Here is a 27,758-nt window from a genome sequence, read left to right on the forward strand (position 1 = left end):
CCATCACTGTCACCACATCTGGACCCTTATTTCCTTGTCCCAGTGGGGTTCACTGCCCCTAGTCTCTCCTTAGTCCAACGTCACTTCACAGAGCCACAAGACTTCTTTCTGAAGCACAAATACAGTCACATCACTCTTCCACCGAAAAGCTGCCATTATCATGGGTTATAAAGAGAAATGGAAAATACAGATTAAAAACTAGACCAAAATACAGGTGAATATATCTGATCTCAAGAAGAGAAAGAGCTTTCCAAACATACTTAAAGATTCACTACTATAAAATTCACTACTGTAAAAATATTAAAAGGCAAATAAGAAATAGGAAAATGGGCCAGAAATAAGACTGAGTTATAATCTATATAAATATGTCTTAAAATCAGTGAGAAAAATACTAATGCCCAAATAAGAGGGAGAATATCATAAAGATCAAGGACAATTTGCAGTAAAAGAAACAGAGTCAATAAATATAGGAGAAAACCAGCTCAGGGCGCCTGGGTGGCTCAGTGGGTTAAGCCGCTGCCTTCGGCTCAGGTCATGATCTCAGGGTCCTGGGATCGAGGCCCACATCGGGCTCTCTGCTCAGCACGGAGCCTGCTTCCTCCTCTCTCTCTGCCTGCCTCTCTGCCTGCTTGTGATCTCGCTCTGTCAAATAAATAAATAAATAAAAATCTTTAAAAAAAAAAAAAAAGAAAAGAAAACCAGCTCAAACTAGTTGTCAAGGAAATAACTGTTAAAATAACTACAAGATACCATTTATAAAATTAGCGCACAGTAAACACTAAAAACTACTTATCCAGGAATACAATGGAAGTCAAACCCACACACTGCAGGCGTGAATTTAAAAAGCAGCCTTTTAGAAGAGCAATGTAGCAAAATACATTGTGAGACCTTTAGACAGTTTGATCCAGTGCATTTATTTCTAGAACCCTATCCTAAATAGTCAGAAATACAGACATGGATTTATGTACAGAGATGTTCAGTGAAATGGTAGCCATTATTTTAAATTGAAGCCTAAAGAGTCTAACAATAAGGAAACAGATAAATAATTTAAGTGTAGCCATATAATAGAATAAATACTGCAATCACTACAAATCATGCTTTCTGGACACATTTAACCACATGGCAAAATTTCCTGTTCCAATTTTTTAAAAAAGATTTTATTTGCGAAAGAGAGAGAGAGAGAGAAGGAAAGAGAGACAGACAGAATGAGAGGGGGGAGGAGCAGAGGGAGAGGGAGAAGCAGACTCCCTGCTGGCTTGATCCCAGGACTCTGGGATCATGACCTGGGCCAAGGCAGACACTTAACAGACTGAGCCACCCAGGAACCCCACCTGTTCCAATTTTAAGTGAGATTAAAATCACACACACACACACGCACACACGCACGCACACAGAGTATAGTTCTGATTTCATTTATTGAATGCTTAAGTATATATCTGAGCATGGTGAGAAACACTGGGAAGAAATACATGAAAATATTGGTCATTACATTTTGTGATGGAATTACAGACTAGTTTCTTTTTTCTTTATATTTCCCTACATTTCTTAAATGGTATACAGCCATGATATATTATTCTCAAAATCAGAAAATAAAGCTTCAGGATAAAATGCAAAATCGTTCAGCACAACATTCAAGGCCTGTTATGGTCTGATAGCAAGTATTTTTCCGGCTTTAACAAACCGGCTCTCATCCCGTAACCAGGCTCTCCCACCCATTAATCCTTTTATTTATTCCTTTGCCCAAAATATTCTTCTTTGTTCTACTCTAATCCCTTCTATTCCATCAAGACCCTAATTCTCCAAAGGAAAGTTAGTTCGTAATGATCCAGCGCCCATAAAGTTTTATATCTACTGTACGTCACAAACATATACACCTTGGCTATGTTGACACAGTTGGGTATTTTTCATATTTACATTTTCCTGTACTCTGTGGGAACTATGTTTTACTCATCTTGTGTCAGCCTATCAGAGTACATGACAGAATGAATGAAGGACATTATAAAAAAAAAAAAATTCAAAATTATTTTAAATTGCTAATCAACTCTTCAATCATAAAATTGTAATAAATCTCCTTAACTGGTCCCTCCCTTCCGCCTCAATCATCCTCCCATCTGACCACGTTTCTTCCGAGCTGAAAGGATTTCAAAGGCATTTTAGAATCCAAGGATACAATCTTTCCAAAGTAAAGACTTCTTTGCAAAGCAAAGCATATTGCTGCCTCCAATTTCATCACAACCCCCATATCTTCTACTACAGCCCAATGAAATCACTTGTATTTTTTTTTAATTTTCTATTTTTATTTATTTGGAAGAGAGTGAGCACAAAGAGGAGGAGGATGGGCACAAAGAGGAGCTGGGAGCCTGATGTCAGACTGGATCCCAGGACCCCAGGATCATGACCTGAGCAGAAGGCAGATGCCTAACCAACTGAGCCACCCAGGTGTCCCTAAAACACTTGTATCTTCCAGAACCATGCAGTGTCACATGTTTGGGCCTTTGCTTATACCAGGATGCTGCTGCTTTCTCATTCTTCGCACAACCCCTCAAGTCATACTTTACCCATCCTTGGAGAAGCATTTCCTGTTAACTAGACCTCCTGTGGTGATCATTTCTCAATACATACAAATACAAATCATCATGTTGTAAACCTGAAACTAATGCAATGCTGTATGTCAATTTTATTTCAATTAAAGAAAAATGTAAAAAAAAGTCTCAAGTAGCTGCTCTTCCAAAAATTATTGCCATAATTATTACTAATTCTGCCTCCTTTGCTTAAATCTCTGTTCTGAACTGAATCATGTTTAAAGGAAGGTAGGAAATAATTTCTAAATCACAGCTTAAGAACCTAAAGAATGTAGGTAATGTAAATTAATATTCTACAAAATATGATTTTAAAAAAAGTCAAGACTTTCTGAATTTCATTCCCATATTTAATTCATTTGTTACACATTTGCCTGTGTTTGTGCAAGACACTGGAGATACAAAGACTAACGAGATGATTTTCTAGTAATGGAACTCAAACCTCACAGATACATAATGGCATGTAAAGACACCATGCCAATGTGGTAAGAATGGTGCTTTGAAGAAAGGAGGATTGCAAGATACAGTAAGGGACACAGCAGAGAAAGCACCAACTCTACCCTGGGTGCGCCTCTCCGAAGGGGTAACTATGAAAGGGCAGACAGAGAGCAAAATGTGAACAAGGATAAAGGCTGGAGATGCGACAGGCCAGACGCTGATGAAGCCACAGATGACGAGGGGAAGGAATGTAAGGGTTGGTTCACTGAGAACACAGAGGTTCCCACTCAGGCTTTTGAACTTTATCTTGCAGGCTTGGGAATCACTAAAGCAGTGCTTCTCTGAGAATCACTGAGGCTATTTGTTAAAATACAGGTTCCTGGGCCTGACATCAGGCCTGAATCAGTATGCATAGACCTGAATGGATCAGAACCTGCGTAATGAGAACCCCAGACAACTTCAGGCTATCGTACAGCTTGACAACTACCATCTAAAGACTTTAAAAGAGTGGAATAACATAATCAAATTTAATTTTATAGATGTTTATCCACCAGCAGTGTTGGCTGAAAAGATCAGAGTCGCGAATATGAACTGGGAGGAAGCAGAAGCCATCCAGATGAGGGAAGATGAAAGTGGGCAACAGCACTGAGAATGCAGAAGGCGGGATGGGATGAAGAATGTACACATTACCCTTTTATTTTTAACACCACTGTGCGGCATATTTGTTTTTCCAAACACTGACTATGTAATGTCAAACGCTGTGCTTAACGCTTTGTACCTACTGACATTAATTTGAATGATAAAGTTGTTTATAATACATTATATCTAATATATTATTGATATGGAAACTGATATTGATAGCTACCACATACGAAGTTGCTGCTACGGCCCAGGCATTATTCTTGGCATTAGGGCTCATCAAGTCACAGAAAAAGATAAAACATCATCTTAATATCTACTTTGGGTAGACAGCCATGTCACTATGTTTAGAAAATAGGTTAAAAACAGCATCAGGTAAAATCAAGAGCCCACCACAATACCTTAGTAAATATTGTCTTTCTATTAAAGAGCTACAAAATTCTATTAGGAGAAAGGGAGATCATTACTACCAAAAAATATAAAATCAAACATGTTTGGTAAGGAAATTACTGAGGCAGCAAGAGGGGTTTGAAGAAAAAAGAGGGCAAGAGTGAGGACACAAGGTCCGCTTTTAAGCTTTCCCCTCTGATGTCAACCACATCTGTGCCCCTTTCAGCACCCCGAGATGGCTCTGGTTCTGTCTCTTTCCGGGAGGTGCGCCAGCAGACAGCCCATGTGCTTGGACAACTGGAAGGTTATCTTGTGTCTGGTGCCATGCTATCTGGATGTGGCTGTGCGTGACTCCTCTTATCACAACCTCTGGGTGCTGCTGACTGTGTCACCATGGAGAAACTGGACGTACGAGCAGGCTACAGTCAGAAAAGGAGGGTGAAAGACAGCGATAATAAAGGAAGGTGAGAACAGAGTGAGACTGAAGGAAAGAAGGAGAAAATGATTCATCCCCAAGTCCTACATATGACCTGTAACATCTGTCAATGGATTCTACTGACTTAAAGGCTTATTACAACAAAATACAGATATCCAGCAAAGTTGTGAGGGCAGCACTTAAGCTGAATGCATGAGATGGCAGAGGTAATCACAGGCACGTTTGATATTCTAATATGTCACACTAAGATTAAAGAAAAATGAGCCGAAACATCTACCAAACTCCAAGGATCTCTTAGCTCAATCACAGATATATATATCTAGAACAAACTAACAGATTTGAGTCATCTTATCATCTTAACAGTTTCATGTACAGGTTACCTAATTCTGGAAATTCTTTAACATTCCTATTAAAATTGTATGCTTGTTCTATTACCTTTACTAAGAACATCTGAAATGCGTGTTTGCAAATTCCCTTTCACATTATCATGGCAGAAGCTTAATTCAACAAATACTTGTGGAGTGTCCATTATATACAAGATGCTTAGAAAAAAATGAAGCCTTTGTACTTAAGGCAATTAATTTCAAAACTTACTTGACAAAGGGCAGCAGGCAAAGCTAAATCATAAAATATATTTAAATAAAATGGTCTCAAGTTTGCTAGTAAAACTCAAATCATAAACGCAAAAGACACACAATGTACTTTAAAGAGCTAGTAAGACTGATATATTTGATATTTCCATTGTAAGTGCTAAGCCTATTAAAATTATATTTTCTGTATACGGGAAAATACAGACTTACCCATTTCAAATACTATATAAAGAACTGGACTAAAAACATTACAGAAATGCACCAAAAGGAAAAAATTACTGCGCTACTTGCTCATCACTGAAAACGAACCTGTGGAAATCACATTAAGAATAGCAGGTAAGGGACGCCTGGGTGGCTCAGTTGGTTAAGCAGCTGCCTTCAGCTCAGGTCATGATCCCAACATCCTGGGATCGAGTCCCACATCGGGCTCCTTGCTCGGCAGGGAGCCTGCTTCTCCCTCTGCCTCTCCCTACCATTCTGTCAGCCTGTGCTCGCTCGCTCTCCCTCTTCTCTCTGACAAATAAATAAAATCTTTAAAAAAAAAAAAAAAAAGAATAGCAGATAAAATTGTATCTCAAGTGAAAAACCCAAGGAAAATGACAGAACTATGGTCAAGAGATGAATCCTTATTCAAGCCCGGGTACTTTTCAGCATATGGACACACACACACACCATAAGCAGCACTGCCAGCAACAAGGAAACAACTTCCAACCTGCAAAGGAGAAAATGTTGATGTATCCCTGTTACAACATTTCTCATTATTATATATTTGAATACATGCTCGGTTAAATCATGTCTGTTAAAACACCCCGTAGCTTTGTCCCCTAAAACCAACATTATAATGATATTTTAGGCATATGTCATTTTATCTGATGATTTAGAGAAATTTAAAGAATGATGGTGATAATTTTACTCTTGCATCATTCACTCCTGATTTTAAAACTTCTTTTTGAATCATTTTTTAATGTCATAGTTTTCAGGACTATTTCTAAAGTTACCTAGAAAAATAATTATTTTTCCTGAAAAAGCATGGAGTTCAATCTATAATACCAAAGAGTCCAGACTTCTACCTAAACATAAATTTGATTTATGCCAGTGAGCATTAAACACCAGCTGATTTGGGGGTACCTGGGTGGCTCATCCAGTTAAGTGTCTACTCAGGTCATGGTCCTGGGTCCTGGGATCAAGCCCTGCATTGGGCTCCCTGCTCAGTGGGGAGTCTGCTTCTCCCTCCCCCTCTGCCTATTCCCCCAGCTTCTGCTCTCTCCCTCTCCCTCTCCCTCTCAAGTAAATAAAATCTTAAAACAAAACACCAGCTGATTTTGATGCTACTGCGTAAAGCAGATGAGTAAATAATTTTAAAAAAATCTGAATCTGTTTTGAAACCAGAGATGGAGGATACTAAGACTAGGTAATGTTATATATCTAACATACACAAACACACACAAACACACACACACACACACACACACGCTTCTATAAATATCAACACTGAGTCCTAAAATAATGTATGTGACAAATAATATGTACATACAAATACGTAAGTGACAAATAATAATAAAACATTTCACAAAATAATTATTTAGGTGTCATATTTCTAATGCATGATCTTAATAATTTTTTTATTTCCTAAGTACAGTATAAAGAACTGGTTTATCACCTAAGAATATTTTGGTAAGAAAAATTAAACAATTTTACTCCTGATTATGGATGGGATATCCTATTGAATAAAAATCTTTAGGGACGCCTGGGTGGCTCAGTCAGTTAACAGTCTGCCTTTGGCTCAGGTCATGATCCAGACAGATGAGCTGTACATCAGGCTCCCTGCTCAGCCAGGAGCCTGCTTCTTCCTCTGACCACTGCTCACCCTACTAGTGTGCTCGCTAGCGCAGTCTCTCTATGACAAATGGATAAATAAAATCTTTAAAAAAAAATAAACAAAGATCTTTGGGGTGCCTGGGTGGCTCAGTGGGTTAAGCCTCTGCCTTCAGCTCAGGTCATGATCTCAGGGTCCTGGCATCAAGCCCCCCATTGGGCTCTCTGCTCAGCAGGGAGCCTGCTTCTTCCCCCCTCTCTCTACCTACTTGTTATCTCTCTCTCTGTCAAATAAATAAATAAAATATTTTTTAAAAATTAAAAAAAAATTTTTTAAATAAAAAATAAAGATCTTTAAAAGAACTTCTGATGCATAATGTTAAATGGGAAAGGTTTGATGAATAAAAACACTGATGTCTTAATGTGCTTTTTTTTTAAGATTTTATTTATTTGACAGAGATCACAAGTAGGCAGAGAGAGAGGAAGGAAGCAGGCTCCCCGCTGAGCAGAGAGCCCGATGTACAGCTCATCTGTCTGGATCATGACCTGAGCCAAAGGCAGAGGCTTAACCCACTGAGCCACCCAGGTGCCCCGTCTTAATGTGCTTTTAAAATATTCTAAAATTAGCCAAGGGAAAACCCCACCACTTACTATAAGAATATATGGTTTTAGTGTTAACGATTTTAAGTATAGCTGAGCCCTGGACAACATGTATGTCAGGGGCACTGATCCCCTTCTCCCCACATGCAGTAGGAAGTCTGAGAGTAACTTCTGACTCCCCAAAAACTTAACTACAAACAGCCTATTGTTAACCAGAAGCCTTACCATTAACAGAGTCAATTAACACATACTTTTGTATATGTATTAGATAGTGTATTCTTATAATAAAGAAAGCTAGAAAAAAGAAAATCATAGACAAAATGTTTACAAGACTACACCATATTGAAAAAAAAATCCACATATAAGTGGACACATAGAGTTCAAACCGTGCTGTCAACTGTATTAGAAAAAAGGAAGGAAAGGAGGGAGAGAAAAAGGGAAACTATCAAGAAAATGTCTAAGACTGAAACAGATATTTGGTGCCCTCTGCTGTCGTACTGCTGTTACTTAATATTAACAGGGTGACACAGTTCTGAGACTCTAAGTTAAAATTAGACAATACACTTATCTTAAATATTTGATTTTGGAGAGGAGATTTTATGACGGCAGGGATGACACTATACTCAGAGCTGATATTTCACTTCCTTGCATGTGTTTTCATTAACAAGTATATTAAAAAGCCTAAACCAAAAAAGTATATTTCAGAGCTTTTAAGGTTTAATACTAAACAATTTAAGTCATATGACATAAAATGTAAATTACTCAAAAGTTAAGTATATACATTAAATATAAACACTTAGGTCATGCCTGCTATAGAGATAATATCTTCTAAAGATACTTCTACAGGCCATGTCTTACTGAATAATGTTTGAATACTAATAATATCCAAATGGTATTAATATATTAAGAGATTAGAAGATTAATATACTAAGGCTCCATAATACCGGCACAAAAGAGATTAAGTTGTAACTCTTCCCAAATGGCCAAGTCACCAAAATCACAAGACCAGGAGCCCTGGGGGCTGGGGCACCCCCACTCCTCCATTAGACTAGCCTTTATATGACTCACTTAATGCCCCCTGCATCAATTCCTCTGTTTCCTCAACAGAGGAGAGATGCTACAAACAGTGAACAGTTAACACATCCTATTCCCTTCACTGGTAAAACTGTGACAATAAAAGCCAGCTCCTTTTATCTCAAATGAATGTTAAAGACACATGGAAACAATGGATCATTATTATGCCTCCATCAGAAAGGATGAATTACCCAACTTCTGTATCAACATGGACAGGACTGAAGGAGATTATGCTGAGTGAAATAAGTCAAGCAGAGAGTCAATTATCATATGGTTTCACTTACTTGTGGACCATAAAGAATAACACGGAGGACATGGGGAGATGGAGAGAAGGGAGTTGGGGGATATTGGAGGGGAAGACAAACCATGAGAGACTGTGGACTCTGAGAAACAAACTGAAGGTTTTGGAGGGGAGGGGGATGAAGGTTGGCTGAGCCTGGTGTGGGTACTACAGAGGGCACAGACTGCACGGAGCACTGGGTGTGGTGCACATAAATCATGAATTTTGGAACACTGAAAAAAAATAAAATTAAATTTAAAAGAAAATAACTGAAGGACAGAAACGAAAGGAAAAAGAAAGAGAAAGGGAGGAAGGGAGGAAAGGAAAGAAGGAAACTTTAAAAAAAAAAAAAGTGCTCCTAGGCTAATGCATCCTCCTGGGTATTCCAAATCCTTCACACATTTGTGAATGGAAGGAAATGAGAGGATATTCTAGGAAGTCAACTTGCTAAAAGAAAAGCTAACTAATAATGGCAAAATGAACAGGAGAAAAGAAAACAGCTTTAACCCACCCAGGGTCACAGTGGGGAACAATCTCCAATGTCAGAAATACACTCAAGCAGATTCTAACCTGTTTTTAACCCTCTTCTCCCAGGGCTCCCTATGCCCTCTCTGCCCACTCACTGTCCCCACCCACAGCGGTACAGTATTTTCTCTGCCTGGGATGCTCTTTCCCCATTTTGCCTTTTGGTATCAAGCCTCCACATGAATGACTCTCTTCAGCATATGTGCTGCCGAAGTGAGCACAAATGACTCTCTTCAGAAAAGCCTTCCCGACACCTCCTCAGATCAGCCACCTCCCAAGGGCTCTCTCCCACGTGGTTCCTGCCTACCTTGGGGAATACAAAGCTCACCACGATGAATGGCTCCCCCCTCTCCCTCATGAGAGCAGGAACCCCTGGACACCAGGACAGGCTGGGAATGGAAGTGATTCATGCACTCTTCAGCTGTGTTAGCTCGGGGCCTAGCTTACAGCACGCACTCAAGGTGTGCTGAATGAATGAAATCAGGCTATCATTCAATCAAGAGCATTCAACTAGTGTGTGCTGAATACCTATTGTGATAAATGTGTGAAAACATGTTGCCAACTGACTTCATTACAACCTTATTACCTCCCTTTTAAAGCTAAAAACAAATGGAAGGCAAGTCACACGGGTTGATGCTTAGGACATAGAAGTCAGGGTCCAGACCTCGGGGTATCAAGAGCTTTCTCAGCATTAGTTTTGTAAAGATTCTAGAGATGAGGGGTGGCGGAGACAAGTCCGCTTCATATTAATCAACCCTCAAATTCTGGGTTATTCACAGTGATTCAGTGAACAGTTTTTGCCAGCACTGGAACTACAAGCAGGACTATCTCCGACAGTCCCAAGAGGAGCTCTTAGTCGGATACACAGCAGCACTTCTCAGCCAGAGGTGACCTACTCCTCACCCTCAAAGGACATCTGGCACCATGTGGAGACATGACTGTGAGTCACAAGTGGGCGAAGGTGCTAATGGCATTTCGAGGGTAGAGGCTGGGGATGCCACTGCACAGGCCGCAGGGTACCAGACGGACCACAGAACGGAGAATGATCCGGCCCCAAATGTCAGCGGTGCTGAAGTTAAGAAACCCTGACACACAGAAACACACATGTAAACGAATACATGTCCTTGTTCCCAGGTACTGGCACCAAAGAAGTAGTACAGGGACAGAAACGTAAAGCAAATGCCAGACGGTCAGAGAAGATCCAAAGGACTGCTGGCCTTGGCAGCATGACCTGAAAATTCCAGGACCCTCTGCAGAGACGGTGGTCACAGAACTGAGGCTCGTGGGAGCACCAAGGGTCAGCAGGGCGAGTGGGAGCTAGCCATGGAGGGGGTGAAGAAGACACGGGTATTCTGGTCCCAGCAATGAGCAAATACTACACTTACTGAAATACAGACTGGAGAACCAAGCTACGTGCACTGTGGAAAGCTGAAATCCTGCTTTATGCTGACATAATCAGCATAAATGATTCTTTCTTTTTTTTTTTTCTACATACTCTTTGAAGACTTCCACCTGCCCTGAGAAAATATCACTCTCACCAAGACTATCCACTGCCGGCTGTGAGGGCAATTACAAAAAATAAGCATCTTCATACAAACTAAGAGAAAGATGTGTGGACCACCACAGAAATAGATACACATGGTACAGAATTCCAACCACAACCACTACAACCATTTACATTTCCTATCCTCAGACACTGCAATAAACTGCCTCGCAGAGATGACCACCTAACTAATCCACTTCCAACCAAAGTTAACTGTAGGGCCTGCAACACCATGACATAGAAATCACCTTATGGATGTCATATGGGAAAAGTTCTTTCAAACTTTAAAATCATTGTCACGGGCGCCTGGGTGGCTCAGAGGGTTAAAGCCTCTGCCTTTGGCTCAGGTCATGATCCCAGGGTCCTGGGATCGAGCCCCACATCGGGCTCTCCGCTCAGCACGGAGCCTGCTTCCCTTCCTCTCTCTCTGCCTCCCTCTCCACCTACTTGTGATCTCTGTCTGTCAAATAAATAAATAAAATCTTAAATAATAATAATAATTAAAAAATAATAATAAAATCATTGTCACTGGCGCAAACCCCACGGCCACCCCTCATTCTGGAAGATCTCACCATTCACATAGGTCAGTAATTTTCAACTTATGGTCTGTAGCCCTGGGTGGACGAAGGCTCTCCTAATGGATATAAAAGGATTTGAAGTTCTAGGGCAAATGACACAATGTTAAACATGGAGCCCTGAGAGTAATAAAGTGAGTTACTATGGTTACGTGGGCTAATTATGATACAGGTGTTAGTTTTATATGTTACTATTTTTAATTTGAAGTTAGTAGAGGCCTACAGCTTTCTAGACTTTCAGTACTGAACTTAGATGTCACACAATCACAAAATGCAGAGTATTGGTACAAAGATTCTACTGCTTATAAAAGTATGAATTGCCCATAAAGGAGATGTTTTGCTATCAGCACACCGTAAGTGCTGGTTTTCAACTGCTGTTATTCTTGCTTTTAAATAAGTTCCCATTAGTTTGGTTATTTGTTTTGGGCTTTTATTTGCATCGACAGTGTTTTGCACTATTATTTTCTAAAACAAGAGTAAGACACGTTTGAGCCTTACTGTCTATTCCTCAATCAGCATGCCGGGAGGGACCGCCCTCTCTTCTCAAAGAGCGCGCACTGGGTGAAAAGCAGGAAGTACCTGGAAAGTGGGCTTCAGGGTCTTTTGTGCCAAAGATGGAAGCCATACTTGCCCTCCCAACTCTGGAGCAGTCTCAGCTCCAGCCCTCACCTGAACGTGCCCTCACCTCAGAAGCCTTAAGTGGTAGTATCTCCACACTGATCACAATCTTCTCTAGTTCCAGACCTCCCACCGTACCTGCTCTTCAAGCTTCTAGAGCAGTGGTCCGCACACTGCTGCACATCAGTCACCTGGGGAACTTTAGTGCACAGGCCGCATGCCCACGGATTCAATCACAAAGCCCATGAGAAGAAGCCAGACACCGGTAGTTTTTTCTTTCTTTCTTTCTTTCTTTCTTTCTTTCTTTCTTTCTTTCTTTCTTTCTTTCTTTCTTTCTTTTTTTTTAAGATTTTATTTATTTATTTGACAGATAGAGATCACAAGTAGGCAGAGAGACGGGCAGAGAGAGAGGAGGAAGCAGGCTCCCTGCCGAGCAGAGAGCCCGATGCGGGGCTCGATCCCACAACCCTGGGATCATGACCTGAGCTAAAGGTAGAGGCTTTAACCCACTGAACCACCCAGGCGCCCCCAGACACCAGTAGTTTTTAAAGATCTCCAGATGATCTCAATTTGCACCAGTTTGGGAACCATTATCATAGATGCACTCAGTCCCTGCATTCCACAATTTTGTCAAAAACTACCAGCCTCATCCTCTTTTGCACTCCTTCCCTAAGAAGGCCGGAACCTCTGGTTAATCATATCAATCTCTTACAACTACATCCTCAATGTCCTTTATCATCTGAATTATAGAACTGCAATTCAGGACCAGTGGCAAAATTTACCTTCTACTTTTTCCTGTATCTTTTACTACAGCTAAATACAACCCATAACAACTACAAATTCACAATCCTCCTACCCCTGATTCCCCCCCATCTCTACCCCTCCATCAAGTCCGTACCCAGGTTCTTGTTCCCCATAGACAATCTTACCTATAGCCTCTTGGAAAAAACGTGAAGGTTTTAGGAATGTTCTCTCTTCAATTTCCACCCACTACACGCAGAAACATGTATCTACACAGACATCCAGTCTGCCCTCTCTCTCTTCAAACTCAGAAAATAAAGTCTTTCTCCTCCAGGTCAAAGCCAGTCTTTGAAATCTGCCACCCTCTCATTCCTGGGAAGCTAGCTTCATCAATTACCTCTTCCCTATGCTAATCTAGAATGTTCCTCTCTCTACTGGCTCTTTAACCCTGATCCACAAACATTCTCACCCCTTGCAAGCGGCATTTTCCTCTAGCAGTTCTTTCTCCTTTCCTTATCAAACTGGAAAGTATTCTACACATTTGCAGTTTCTATTTTCACACTTCCTGTTCACTCCTGAACCCACCACACTCAAGCTTCTGTCCCCAACATCCTAAGGAGCAATTCTGGAAAAGGGTACTCATGACGTTACCGACAAACATATTTCAACCCCTCCAATAGTGAACATTTGCTGCATTTGATACGACTAATCACTCTCTACCCTTCTTGAAATTCTTGATCCCCTCAGTTGGCAACTCAGCACATTCTCCTGGTTCTCCTCAAACTCTTCACACTTCGAACTGTTTCCACTTCCTCCCCTAAAGTTAGTATCCCAAGAGTTTACCTCAGCCCATTTGCTTCCTCTAAATAATCTCATGGCCTTCCATGGTTTTAAATACCAGATGTCCACTGGAGATCGCTCAGTCCGTATATCCAATACCACCAGCCCTCTATCATATACGGAGCAACTCATCATCATTCTGCACAAAACCTATTCCTATGTTTGGTATCACACTTGATAAAGCCAATTTCTATTCAATCACCCAATCAGAAAACCTGTGAGTTAACCTCACTCACCATCTGCACCTAATTAATCACTAGATCCTGCCAAATACCACTTACACACCAATTCTTGAATTTAAACTCTCCTCTACATTCCCTTGTATCTGTTGCACATATTTGCTTTCATACAAAATTCTTTTTGAAGGAAGAAATCTAATGTGATTTTGTTTTTTGGTTTTTATTTAATGTGAAAGCCACAGAGGTAAAAGATAAAGTTTAAGCACCTTCCAATGGTAAGCATTGACTGGCCTCATTTTACACCACTTCCTGTCTCTCCTCTCTTCAATCTTGAAGCCATGCTGAACACACATCGCATTCCCCACTTCCCTCTTTGCATCTGCCATGCCAGAACATACTGCCACCCACCTCCATCCATCACCTGGACTATGTTCTACTCATTCTTCAACGTCCCCTCCTCCAAGAAGCCAATCCTGATCACCTCAGGCTAGTCCAGGTCTCTGCAATACTTTCTGCATTTCTCAGCCATCTCACTCACTCCTCAGCATTGTATTTATCTGATTATATTTCCTGAGGGTAAATATCATGTCTTTTTCATTTTGGCTCTCCAGGGCCAAACACAGTACCTAGTAGTCAATAAATGTTTACTGAACTAGACTGATTCAATTATTTTCTAACAGAGGCTATAAAAGTCAAGAAGTTTGAACATCTTTTATATAGTCTAATAAAGAACAGATATTTCAAGCATATTAGAAGAAATTATTTCTTACCCAAGGTACTAACACATTAGTATTTAGCTACAAATCTTTATATTTTTATCAAGTGACTTCAAAATACCTTCAAGTTCCCAAATAAGAGTTAAATATAAAGTATCACACACAAGGGCTAGAAAGATCTGGCTGTTGAGAAGGTCGTAGGGTTAAATCTATCTACTATTCCGATTCTCTCAGCAGTCTGCCATTTGATTTATTATGTGAGATGGTAAAAGGAATTTCTCCTTTGTTGTATCTCACATACTTTGCAGAACAATCTGAATTTCTTCTCAGGTACACTGTGGTTTGTTAAAGTACTTCCAAGGAGAAACAAAAGTGTTCTGAATATAAAACCATCACAGAATAAGACTTTTTTCTCGGTTCAAAATAATATGATGAATTACATTTAATATGAACTATGAATTCCATTCATAAGTCCCTCAAACACCTATTATGTGCAAGACAGAGAGCCAATAAGGCACTAGAGCTATGGAGAGCTGGAAGGGGAGCGCCTTCGTATATGTCTTTATTTGATGGTGTTACATAATGAGCACAGTAAATGCGGTCCTAATTTATGGATCCTTTAAAAAAGGGAAGAATTTAAAATCCTGTAATCACCAAAAAATGTAGTAAGTTCAATTAAATATGTGGTTAGTTTTGAAAGTTTAGTTTTATTCCTTAACAGTATTCAGAGTAACTTAAAACTCCTTACCTTAGAACAGGAGAAAAAGTTGGTGCAAAAATAACCTGAGTCGGAAATCTTCAAAGCAGTCATTCGAAACTCGATGAAATATCCACACATGATGCAGATGCACATGGGCGCGTGCGTGTGCGTGCACACACACACACACACACACCCCCACAGGAGCGCATGTGCATTCACAACATACATATATGTACTTTCTTATGTGTGCGAGAGTACGCTGAATGTGAGGTAAATATAAAGAGAGAATAAGAGACAACAACCAGAGTTAGGACGTAAATACATGAAAGGAATGTGAACCACAGGAGGAATGATTAATGTAACACGGTGAATGAATTGCGGAAGGAGGACGGAGAAAGAAGAAAAGAGGGAGGGAGACAGGGCAGCTGGACTTCTTTGACCTTCTTTTGATAACAGCAATGTAATAATGTGTGTTTAGAAACAGATCCCAATTACCTTACTTATACACCTGTGCCTAATCAATAATATTAAATATTTTAATTTTATATTTCTGGTTCCAAAAGAATTTTGAGTTTATTATTCCTTAAGGAATCACTTTACCAAAAGCCTCATATTAAATTCTAAACTTTTCATTCTAGAAATGTCTAGATACCAATTGATAAACAATATAGAGGGAAGAAGTGGCAAAAAAAGAAAAAAGTCACTGTTCAGTGTAGAGTCTGAAGTCATTCTCTCTAACCACTACGTTGTGAGATTGTGGGTGTGGGCAGTAGATGGGTCAATACATGAGGAAAATTCCAGCCCAGACTGAAGGACTCTGTCACCTGCCAGTAGGTTAAGGATGTTCTCACATAAACACTCTTTTAAATTCAAGCCCACAACTGATCCAGAATAGAGAAAACAAACATTCACAGATGTGCCTCATCTAGTTCAATAATAAATATAAAATTAAGATTTAAAAATGAATGTTTAATAGTATTTCTCCTTCACTAAATCTCCTTACTGACTCTTACAATTAACATAAAGAATACAGAAACTCAGGGGCACCTGGGTGGCTCAGTGGGTTAAAGCCTCTGCCTTCGGCTCAGGTCATGATCCCAGAGTCCTGGGATCGAGCCCCACATCGGGCTCTCTGCTCAGCAGGGAGCTTGCTTCCTCCTCTCTCTCTCTCTGCCTGCCTCTCTGCCTACTTGTGATCTCTGTAAAAAAAAAAAAAAAAACTTAAAAAAAAAACAGAAACTCAAAGGGATTCTGAAAAGATCATGGCACTGATGGCAGCATAGTTATTTTATATTTCCAAATCTTCACATAGAAACAGAGCAATTAGATAAAATAAACCAAATGTACTGAGAACATTTTCAACAAAACAAGGTGACAAAATGCATCCAGAAATCCCCAGATTCAAGCAGGTGGAAAAACCCACCAACAGCTACAAGATCTATCTGGTATCTGGCACCTCTGTAGGATGAAGGAAAGGGAAGTAGGAAGATATGTGACAGATCTGATAGGAAAACCCCAAATTGCTAACCGATATTTACCAGGAAAATAAAGTGAGCCCATTTAAAAACAGCAGCTGACCGTGGGAAAGGTTTAGCCATCTCCACAGCAAGGGAATGCAAGGGCCCTCAGTAACAAGGTCTGAGGGGCTGGCACATGGCGGTCCCCGTCCACGTGCAACACAGCTGCGTCAGGGCTGCCTTCAGGAAAGGGCCCCGGGAATGAGAAACTGCTAAGAATGCAATCAAAAATGACAGGTAATTCCGCCCACCTGAAAAAAAGAGGTGGGGACTGGTGCTGGGAGATGTCAGAAATCGAGCCACTGTCTTTTTGAACCACGTGCAACAACAGAAAAGGAAGTTCTGTGAAGTTAGAAAAACTACCTGAACTAATCTTTCAGAGTCCAGGAAAGATTATTTCGCAAAAAAATAGTCAACAAGAGAAAAGTATTAAGGTCAAATTATGCTAATTAAAAAGAGTAAGAACCAGAAAGGAAAAAACAGACACACTCAAAAAGCAGATACAATGAATGTACTTATTTTAAAACAAGCTGAAGAACATCTTTAAAAATGGTAACGCGAAAGGAAAAAAAAAATGAGGATTAGGAAAATCAGAAATGAAAAGACTGAACTCAGTAAGAATAAGAAATACGACAGCACATTAGCAATGAAGACTCAACTGAAAGAAACACAAGAGTGAAAACATACCAGCAATAATGCCTCAAAAGAAGCAGAAGGTGAAAAAAGGGACAATATTAAGGATAAAAAAGAAATGAAGCTTCTCTCCCTTTGCGGAAAAGGTGCTGACACACCTAAAGAAGCTTGAGCTGTCCAGGAAATTATTTATATAAAGGGCAAATCGAACAAATAAATACAGATGTCCCCTGACTTATGATTCTTTGACTTTACGATGGGACAAAACTGACACACATTCAGACACACAGAACCTCTACTTGGAACTGTGAATGTGGATCTTGCCCTGGGCCAGCGACATGCCATGGCACCCTCTCCTGGGGCAGTGGGCCAAGGTGGTGGTCTCGGCTCCCAGCTGGCCAGCATGCGTGAGGGTCTACAACAGACACACTGACAACCATCTGTGCCCACAAAGCACTCGGTTTTTCATTTTCAGTGCAGTATTCGATGCATTACATGAGATCCATAACACCGTGCTAACTAAGCTTTGTGTGAGAGGATTCCATCCAGCTGCGGGTTAGTGTAAGTGTTCTAGGTAATGGTGGCCGAGCTAAGCTATGGTGTCTGGTGGGCCAGGTGTATTAAATGCATTTTCAACCTAAGATTTCTGCCTAAGAGATTTTCCATTTACAATGGGTTTATTGGGATGTAACCCCATTGTAAGTCATGGAAGACAGTAAATACACTGAAAATAGTGGGAAGGAGGTTCTCACCGTTGGAGAAGAGAGTTACAGTGTGTCAGGAGAAGAGGCCAGAACAAACACTGTGGTGTCCGATTAGAGGTGGAGGGAACAGGGTTAACCGATGGTATTTACTATGTTTAGGAAAACAGAGGAACGCACGTGTGTATAAACAGACATATATAATCTAGCTCTGTCTTCTGAGACGGCTTGGAGGCAATGTCCTCCCAGGAGCAATGAATGCGTGCAGCTTCCAGATGTGGTTTCTAACTATGATCCCCATTAAGGAGAACCACTCATCACATAGGCACTCGATGAAGTTTATTCCCCTCCTATAGTCAGAGACATTTGTTTTCTTAAGAAAAACCTGACAGCTCACTAAGGTTCCTTTATTTCTAGACAACAATTAGTGTAATGTAAAATTTTTGTTCTAATAACAAAAATAAAACTTTTGCTGTAATAACCATTTAAAACAATCAAAAATGAAATCTATATATAATAAATATACGATCAACATATTCTTCTATTAAAATATTCATTCAAGTTTTGGAGTAGAATGTTAAGCAAGTTTAATTGATTCTTCAAAGGTCAGACATATCACAAGGATTTTTCTAAGGCCATAAACGGTTCACTAGACAAGGCCTGGTATCCTGTATATAACGTCATATGGCTTGTCCCTGTCTATACCTTACAGTGCCCTTTTCACAATGAATCACAAAGTCAATTCAATCACTATAAAATTTTTTTAGAATGAGTTTTGTAAGCAGAAAACACAGAGCATGTTCTCAGTAAGTTATATCTGACTTCTAAATTCCATTCTCTCACCTAGTTACACAGAATACAAAGCTACTGACCTTTGCAAATATAGCCCATTCATTTTTTTTAAGGCTTTTGACTAATTAGACAAAAGAGAGAGAAATGTAACATAAGAGATAAATCATCCTCGTCATTTTTCAATTTCTTCAACCTCGTGATCTTTCAATAATCAACTCTGATTGGTACACAATGCCTAAGATATAAAGGTGTCAAACAGAAATTATACACACTATTATACACACTAGGCTTAAGAAATAATTTTCAAGACAGTGAAGGCTTTCCAGCTTCACTAGTAAAATCCCATAGATCCCGAGCATCCCCCAAGATCTCCTCACCAGGAACCAGTGTCTGTGGCAAATGCTTTATGAGAAAGTTCATCAAAAAGACCACCTGATATGCTCAGACCATCTCCTTAACACAGTTTTTCGTGCATTCCTCAAACCCCACCACCTGCTGTCTATGATTTACTAGCTATGTTTAGTTTAGGAATCTGCTAATTCCTAGTCCAGGACAAGACTTATGCTGGGTGTCACACGGCATTAAAATAAAAATGGCTCTGCCTTCAAGGGATTAAAACTACTTCCTTCCTGTTAACAGATATTACAGCCTACTTTGGTCCTCTTCTATTGAATACTACCTTGGTTATATTCAACTCCCTCTCTTTCATCATTACCAGTTAAAAGGAAAACAACATTTAGTCAGGGTGAATTTCCCAGTTAATTCTACTATCAACCACCATGTTCTCTGCCATGGCTCCGCCACCCACCTCCTCCACCCACAAAAACACTCAATGAGCTCCTAACAAAGTAAAACTCGGCACTTACCCCTGCAGCCACTGAAGGTACTACTTTTTTTTTAATCCTCCAAAAACAAATGTCTCCCACACTTTCCTGCTCTACTTTATCGCATCCTCATTCTTTGTTCATTGTACTGTGATTTCTGACCCAACTAACTCTACCGTTATGTTTGACCTAGACCATTGCAGGTTACTTGTCCGTGGTCACCCACAGGCAGCAAGTTACAGAAATGCAATTTAAACACAGATATAAAATCTTTAAAAATAAATAAATAAATAAAAAATAAACACAGATATGCCTGTCACCAGAACCCAGGTTCTTCAACCCACTGAGCCACCCAGGCGCCCCTCACCAGAACCCAGGTTCTTAACCACTTCTATGAATTGCTTTTCAAAAATGAAGCAAAGACTATTCCATGACAGAACTGTACCCACAACCTTGTTATTAATAATACCATTCCCTGATGCAGGGTGCAGCAAGCTATGACCCAGAGGCCAATCCAGCACATTGCCTTTTTGTGTAAATAAAGTTTTATTGGAAGCCAGTCATAGTCATTCATTTATCTATTGTCTGTGACTGCTTTCACACTATAATGGCAAGAGCTGAGTCACTGCAACAGAGATTGTATCGTTCACAAAGCCTAAAATTGTTATTATCTAGTGCCTTATAGAAAAAGTCTGTGATGCCTATTCATACATCCTGTTTTTTTAGGTTTATCATTGGCAAATCTGAGGATTATAATAACTCACCTATTTAGAGTAAAGATTAAGGAAAACAGGATATTTGAAATACTATAATGATAGCAGACATCCCAAAATAGGACTACAGTTTAATCCATGCTCTATACTCCAGTATTTATTTGGGGGGATAAAATATCCCCCCCCCCACTCTATCTCACTCTCATGTCACTTCTTTCCTAGAGGATGTTTCTCCCCTTGAACACATTCCAACTCTCAAGACTACAAACAAGAGGGGGATGTCTGCTATTACAACCAATCTCAAAGCCTATTCCATGACTGTCTGTATCACCTGCTAACCTCTCCGCCATTCTCCCTTCAACCGGACTTGGATCTCTGAAATCAGCTTGTATGTCTCAACTCTTCTCTTGCTTATCATTTTTATTCATTTAACCCACACAAGAGCTTCCAAGCCATTCCCTCTTCTATATTTCCTCTACCTAATCCTACTCCTGTCCCTACCACCTCTCACTATATCAACCTAACAGCCTCATAATTCATTTGCCATGGCAATATCTGTAAGTGTGCAGCTACAAATGTCAGATACAGAAAAATTTCTTAAACAAAGATCTCTTTTTAAGACCATCCAATACCACATTGCTACCCACTGAGGCAAGTCCTTGGCTTTGCATTTAAATAGATAACACAATAAGATTCCAATTTACACCTCCAAACTAACTTCATACTATATTTCCAGGGTATTTTCTATGTTTCAGGTACTACATAAAGCACTGAAAATAAAAATATGAGAAACTTGGCTCCTGTCCTCAAGAAGCTCAAAATCTAATAGGGAAGACAGATATAGAGAAAGAAAAAATACCCCATATAAAATAAAGTGATAAAAGAAAGGTCTGATCAGGAAGATGTTGAACACAAAGAGCATACATGAACTAATTCTGCCATGGGGCAGAGAAGATAAGGTTTGGAGGGATGGCTTACTATCCTCAAAGGAGAGGGATTAAAGAAGCAAGGGTGGGGACAGGAAAGGAAACATAAGATATAGGATATAGGATCTCTACCATTTCTCAACCTTTTTCTCCAGCAATGTTTTTAAACCAGAGACAATTTTGCCCCACATGGGGCACTTGGCTATAATTCAAAACATTTTGATGGTCATGCCTGGGCAACTGTATGTATGTATCGACATACAGTGAGTAAAGAAAAAATGATTCTCAACATCCTACAATACATAGGACAGCCCATCCCAACAAAGAATTATCCAGCCCAAATTGTCAGTAGTGCTGAGGTTGCGCAACCCTGCTCTAGAGCCATAAGGAAAAGAGGTAGAGGGGAGGGCCTCGCTGAGAGATTCTGCAGGATGTGTTGGATTGCTGACAATACAGAGATAGCAAAGAAGGAAAATGAGTTATGCCTGGACAGCCTCGCTCACCAAAACCAAAAGGGAGAATGCGAAACTGAATGGAGGGCAAAGGTGATTAATAAATGTTTACATCTAAGGCCTTGTGAACAGGAATAGATCTGATCATCAAGCCAAGACAATCTACTGGGAGGGAAGGGAGAAGACCTGGGCAAAAAGGCTGAAGCAGAGGCCATGAGAGCTTTCTGTCACACATCATCCAATTCAATCCATCTTTACTGTACAGCTGCTATTAGATGTCATGAGGGAAACAGGAATAAATAAGTCACAATCCCTGCCTGCAAGAAGGCTGAATTTCAGTGGGGAGAATCACAGAAGTATATATGTTATTACAACACAAAGGAAATTAAGATACATGTCATAAGAGAAACACACAGGGGTTTAAATACACACATCTTGCAAAGATTCAATGCAGTCGTAAGGAATAATTCCATTAACATCCTCTTGATCTTCTAGTGAAAGAGAAGAATTGGAGGAGAGTAAATTCCCTATCTTTGGGGCACCTGTGTGGCTCAGTCAGCTAAGTGCCTGCCTTCAGCTCAGGTCATGATCCTAGGATCCTGCGATGGAGCCCAGCATTCAGCTCCCTGCTCAGTGGGGAACCTGCTTCTCCTTCTGTCCCTCCCGCTGCTCGTGCTTTCTCTCTATCAAATAAATAAAATCTTTTTTAAAAAAACTCCTTATTTTTTTTTTGCAAGGCTCTACATGTCTGCCATAGTTAACTAAATAAGCAATATACAGTACGTGTTCTTTCCAAATCGCCCAACTGCTAACACCGGTCTAACAAGGACAAGGTGGGCTTCTTTCTATACAGTATCCCCATAACGATTTCACTTTTCACTGAGAGACCCATGAAAAAACTTAGTTCCTATATCCTAGAGTCAGTCCTACACCACCGAGAGGCTCTTAGTTATGTTTTGTTTTGTTTTTTAAACTTTGGGTGGGTTTTATTTCTCCTGAGGTTAAAAAGCTGTCCAAAGGACAGCTCTTTAAATATTCCCCTCAGAAGGAGACTCAAACTCAACATAAGAAAATAGAGAAATCCCTAATGGTCCAGCCAACATGCATTTTTCATAAAGTGATTACCCTCCTGCAGCCTCAGCTTCCTAAGCCTTTCCCCCCTCCTATAATTGTTTTCCTTGTAGGCCAGGCAACAATTACCACTGCTACAAGACTGAGGAGGTTCACAAGCAATATATTTTACAATACATAAGTGTAGTGTCTCTGATATCTGGTGCTTTTATCACTAATTGCACTATAAAATGCGCTATTAAAACAGGGACAAACAAGATTGTAAAAATCACATAATGGACCATGACCACCTACAAAAGCCATTCATAAATGTTACTGTACCACTTATTTTTCTTTAATTTTCCAGTTGTATAAATAATTTTCCAAATTTTTATTTTTAGGAGATACCAACCAGAAAAATATATATTTGAAAATTATATAACATACATACATACCTGCCCTTGCATATACTATTTTATAAATTGGCACAGAATTAAAATTATAGAGAACATCAGACAATGTGCTATGGACACTGAACTGCTAGTGACATCTATGTGATCTCTTGAAAGAAATTATAAGCACAGCAAATGCATTTAAGCTGTGATTTCTATTCAAACTTCAGAGCACAGGACAGAAAGCATGAAAGAAAATGAAGAAGGATTTCATTACCCTGATCTATGAAACATACAGTACAACAAAGCCAATAAAGCATTTAATATCTTGGGGAGAGACAGAATGATCAAATGTTACTGCCAATTACTAGAGGACATGGGTCATTGGAACCACCTACACCATTTTATGTCATCAGCACTCAGCACTAATTCATGGGCAAATTTTCAAGTTTGTAGATGAGCCTTTCAACCTGTTTGTTATTTAGCCACATGTCTAACTACTTTAAAAAAAAAAAAAAGGAATCTGGAATAAGAAAATGAAAGAAACAATATTTGTGTTATCCATTAATGATTCTAATGAATACTTAGATGCAGCTGGGAATTTTACGGTGTGACTTAGATGAAATGCTGGAATTTTAAGTTTCACTTAGCCATTACCAGAGACAAGTGATTTCTAATAATACCACAGAACACAAGTATCGCAAACCAAATAATGGCCAGCCTCTATAAACTAAAAACAATGAACTGGAATTAATGAATTGGGATTATTTGTTCATCTTTTCATAGGATAATCTTGTGTTAACTGAAGAAGTGACAGAAGTCATTATGTGAGTATCAGGGGAAAGTGGGGCTCAGCTTGGGTCATACAGTGCTTGTGAGACTCTGCCATGCCTATTCCCAAATAGCCTCCTAAATCCTTAAATGGCCTTACCTTACTAAAATCAGAATCTTTGACTTTTAAAACAAATGAGCAGCCACAATTACAAACATCTTAATTGTACCTAAATTATTATTTTTTTCTTCCTAGAGATACTAGCTCGTGTTCAATCTTTCAACAGGAAGACTGGGCAAAAACCAAAAAGGCAGATTATGTGAAAAATGTTTGCTCTAATTTCAGAAGTTCAAGTCACTTGATTCTGTAGGAATCATTTTTAAGTATTTTAAGTGGTAAGAATAACTTACTTTAAAAATAAAAAAAAAAAAGAAAGAAAGAAGCCAAATACTTGAAATAGGCAAAAAACAATGTTGCGTAGACCTATACAAAACCAGCAACTTACTTTTCACCACTGTCATCTCCCAAAAGTTATTCCTTTAAGACATGCCTTTAAGCCAATGCCGAAACTGTGTTGTGAAGTGGACTGGGATGGGAACTCTACACACATGAACCACATACAAAACTTACTTTGTCAGAGGCCTCGGAAGCCAAGAGGTTAGTTGCAAGAGTCTGCAGCTTTTGATGGGCCATGTTTTTAAGAGCAGCCAGGCTGCGCCGTGTCATGGCCTGTTTGAGGTTGACTGCCGGGTGACTGAGAGAGTCCACTGCAGCAGGCACTGCTTCATCGCAGGCATTCAGTATCTCCACTGCTGTGATCCCCATCACGCAGCGATCCAAGGCGCCTGGAAGACATATGCATTTCTACTTGGTACACGCGACACCATGACCATTCCAAGTCATTCTTTCAGGAAAGAAAATGCAGACATTTTCTGTGTAGTCTTTTTCTCTCTGCCTCCCAGAAACATTTTCTGGAGCTTCCCTCCCCTGATGATCCTCTACACAGCATTACCTTTATTGTTTCTTCTCCTGTAACACCCCGACTGCAACTCCTAGAGACAGCCAAGTTCAGAGCTGAGACCTCAACAACTTCCTCCAAGCTTTTCCACTGTCTACTTAGAAGATGGATTTCTGGATACTCCACACTATGACTCTACTACAAACACCAGTTCCTATGACTTCACCTTCCTCTAAGTTATCAATCACAAATAACAGAGCTAAATTTTGCTGTTCTTTTCATTCTTTTTTTTTTTTTAATTTTAAGATTTAAGAGAGAGAGAGAGAGGACAAACAGGGGGAGCAGCAGAGGGACAGGGAGAAGCAGGCTCCCTGCTATACAAGAAGCCCGATGCAGGACTCAGTTCCTGGACATGGGATCATGACCTAAGCCAAAAGCAGACACTTAACTGACTGATCCACCCAGGCACCCCACTTTTCATTCTTTCCCCTTTAATAATTCCTGGAGCTCCTCTTTCTCTAGGAAGTCACCACAAAGCAGGGAAAAAATTGTAACTTCTCATTCTGTCTGCAAATGCCTTGACTTTTACCCAATCAAATGTTTCTCTGGGTGTTTATGAAAATAACAGCTACTCTAGCTTACGACCACTTCATAGCTTCTTCATTTGGCCATTCTTTCCATTCATCGCTACACATCTGTTTCATGTCTAAGCTAAGGCACAACTCCCTCCTTATATAGACAGCTTTTCTGTACACTTTGTTTTGTAGAGTACACAGCACCATACCAGGCAGAGAACGGTCTCATTCTACAGATTTGCACATAATCTTCAATAAGGACAGTGAAATGATGATGAAGTTCATTTTGATTTACTAGCCATTCCTCCAGACATTCTAAAAGAGGACGAATCAATTTTGAAAAACAACCACAGAGAACACCAGAAACTTAAACGTCAACAAAATACATGATTTCTATTGTGTCTTTGAGCTAGTACCCAAACACACAAAAGTATTTTATTCCCAATGCTGAGTATTTATATTCATGACATTCAAGTTTGCCCCACCCCTTCCTTAAAGGGCTTAGCTACTTTTCTTTCCAATAGTAGTCCTGGAATTAATTCTTGGTGATTTTAATATTAACACAAATCAGTGTTTTACTAACTAATCTGTTGAGTCTTGACCAATGTATTTTGGAAGGCAAAGCATAAGAAGGAACTGGGGCCTGCGACTTCTTGTGTACGTATAAAAAGAAGAGTATGTATACTCTGAGAGGATTTAAGAGTTCAAAAATGTTTTGAAAATCACCAGCACATATGATTCTTCCAGATATTCTGATCTCCTGGTTCTCTGAGTTCCTCTACTCCAATAAGTTTACCTACACTTGACTCCAGCCAATGGTCACATTATAATCTTCTCATTATCAATAAGTAAATCCGAACGTGATCCCAATTTCAAAAATGACACTGTCCAATAGCAGCTCCCTTTACTTCAATTCTCTGACCCAATAGTTCCTTACTCAGCACTGACACCCAACAATTCATTCCTGCCTGCCCTGTCCCTCATTCCTTAAGTCCCATAAACTAAAATTCCACTGTCTGTCCTCATAAGCATAGCTCTGTTCTCATCTTACTTCTTGGTACCAGCCAAGCAAACTCTAACCTTGGTTGAAGCCAACTCTCCAGCTACTCCACACCTGTACAATGAGGATGGATATGAATGAAGAACATGCTGAAAGATCCACTTGAAAATCATGACCACTGATCTCAGGGGTCCTTAATAGTGACCACATTTTCACAGATCTTTCATTTTCCTACTTTCCCAGTTCATTATTTCAGAACTTCTCTCTCCTGCAATCACCAAAACTCCACTTCCTGCCCTCAACTGGGTGAAAAGTTTTGTTTCCTATTTCATTTAGAAAAAAGCAATTAGAGGGCACCTGGGTGGCTCAGTTGGTTAAGCCCCTGCCTTGGGCTCAGGTTGTGATCCCAGAGTCCTGGGATCGAGTTCCACATCAGGCTCCCAGCTCTGCAGGGAGTCTGCTTCTCCCTCTCCTCTCATGCTCTCTCTCACTCACTCACTGTCTCAAATAAATAAATAAAATCTTTAAAAAAAAAAAAAAAACAATTAGAAAAGAAGTTCTACCAATCCCCACCAGTGTATCTCCACTCACATTACTCATAACTACTCATGAACTATCCAGATGCCTACCTAACACACTTGTAGCTTAAAGTCCATCCCTCTCTTATCTGCCCATGGACATCATTTCAGCAACTGTCCCCTTTCTCTTCATCTGTTTCCCTACCTACTAAATGCTTCCCACCAGCATACGATCATTCCCATCAACATATAAACATGCAATTATTTGACCCGTTTAAAAAAAAATTATACAGACCAATAAAAACAAGAACACACTTGCCCCAGTATCTCTCTCCAGGTGGTATCCCATTTTTTAGATCATTCTCTATATAGCTATCTGTATTTGCTACCTAGAAATTCTCCTCTTCCCATTTTCCTTTGAACTTACTCAAATCACATTTCACCCCAAACATGTACAGAACCTACTCTCCTTGTCATTAGATCCGATATTCAGTTCTCAGTTCTCATTTCACTATGATTTACTATCAGCTGCACTTGTTCCTCTTCTCTACCCCCTGAAACACATGTTTTTCACTTGGCTTCTAGGCAGCCACACTCTTCGCTTTCTTCTTCCTGGAAAGTCCATTTTAGTCTCCTTTGCTGGTTTCTTCCACATCA

The 27,758-nt window shown here is 39.9% G+C and overlaps 1 protein-coding gene across 3 annotated transcripts in view; it reads right to left on the reverse strand.

Moving 5' to 3' along the window:
- Positions 1 to 27,758, reverse strand: part of WDR7 (WD repeat domain 7) — a 367,702-nt gene that overhangs the window by 259,762 nt on the left and 80,182 nt on the right. For all 3 annotated transcript variants that reach the window (XM_044242906.1, XM_044242905.1, XM_044242907.1), the window contains exon 14: positions 24,681 to 24,895. In XM_044242906.1, coding sequence (XP_044098841.1) covers positions 24,681 to 24,895 — 215 coding nt within the window. The remainder of the gene's footprint in view (positions 1 to 24,680; positions 24,896 to 27,758) is intronic.

Source organism: Neovison vison, chromosome 3 (assembly GCF_020171115.1).
Source record: "Neovison vison isolate M4711 chromosome 3, ASM_NN_V1, whole genome shotgun sequence".
Lineage (NCBI taxonomy): Eukaryota > Metazoa > Chordata > Mammalia > Carnivora > Mustelidae > Neogale > Neogale vison.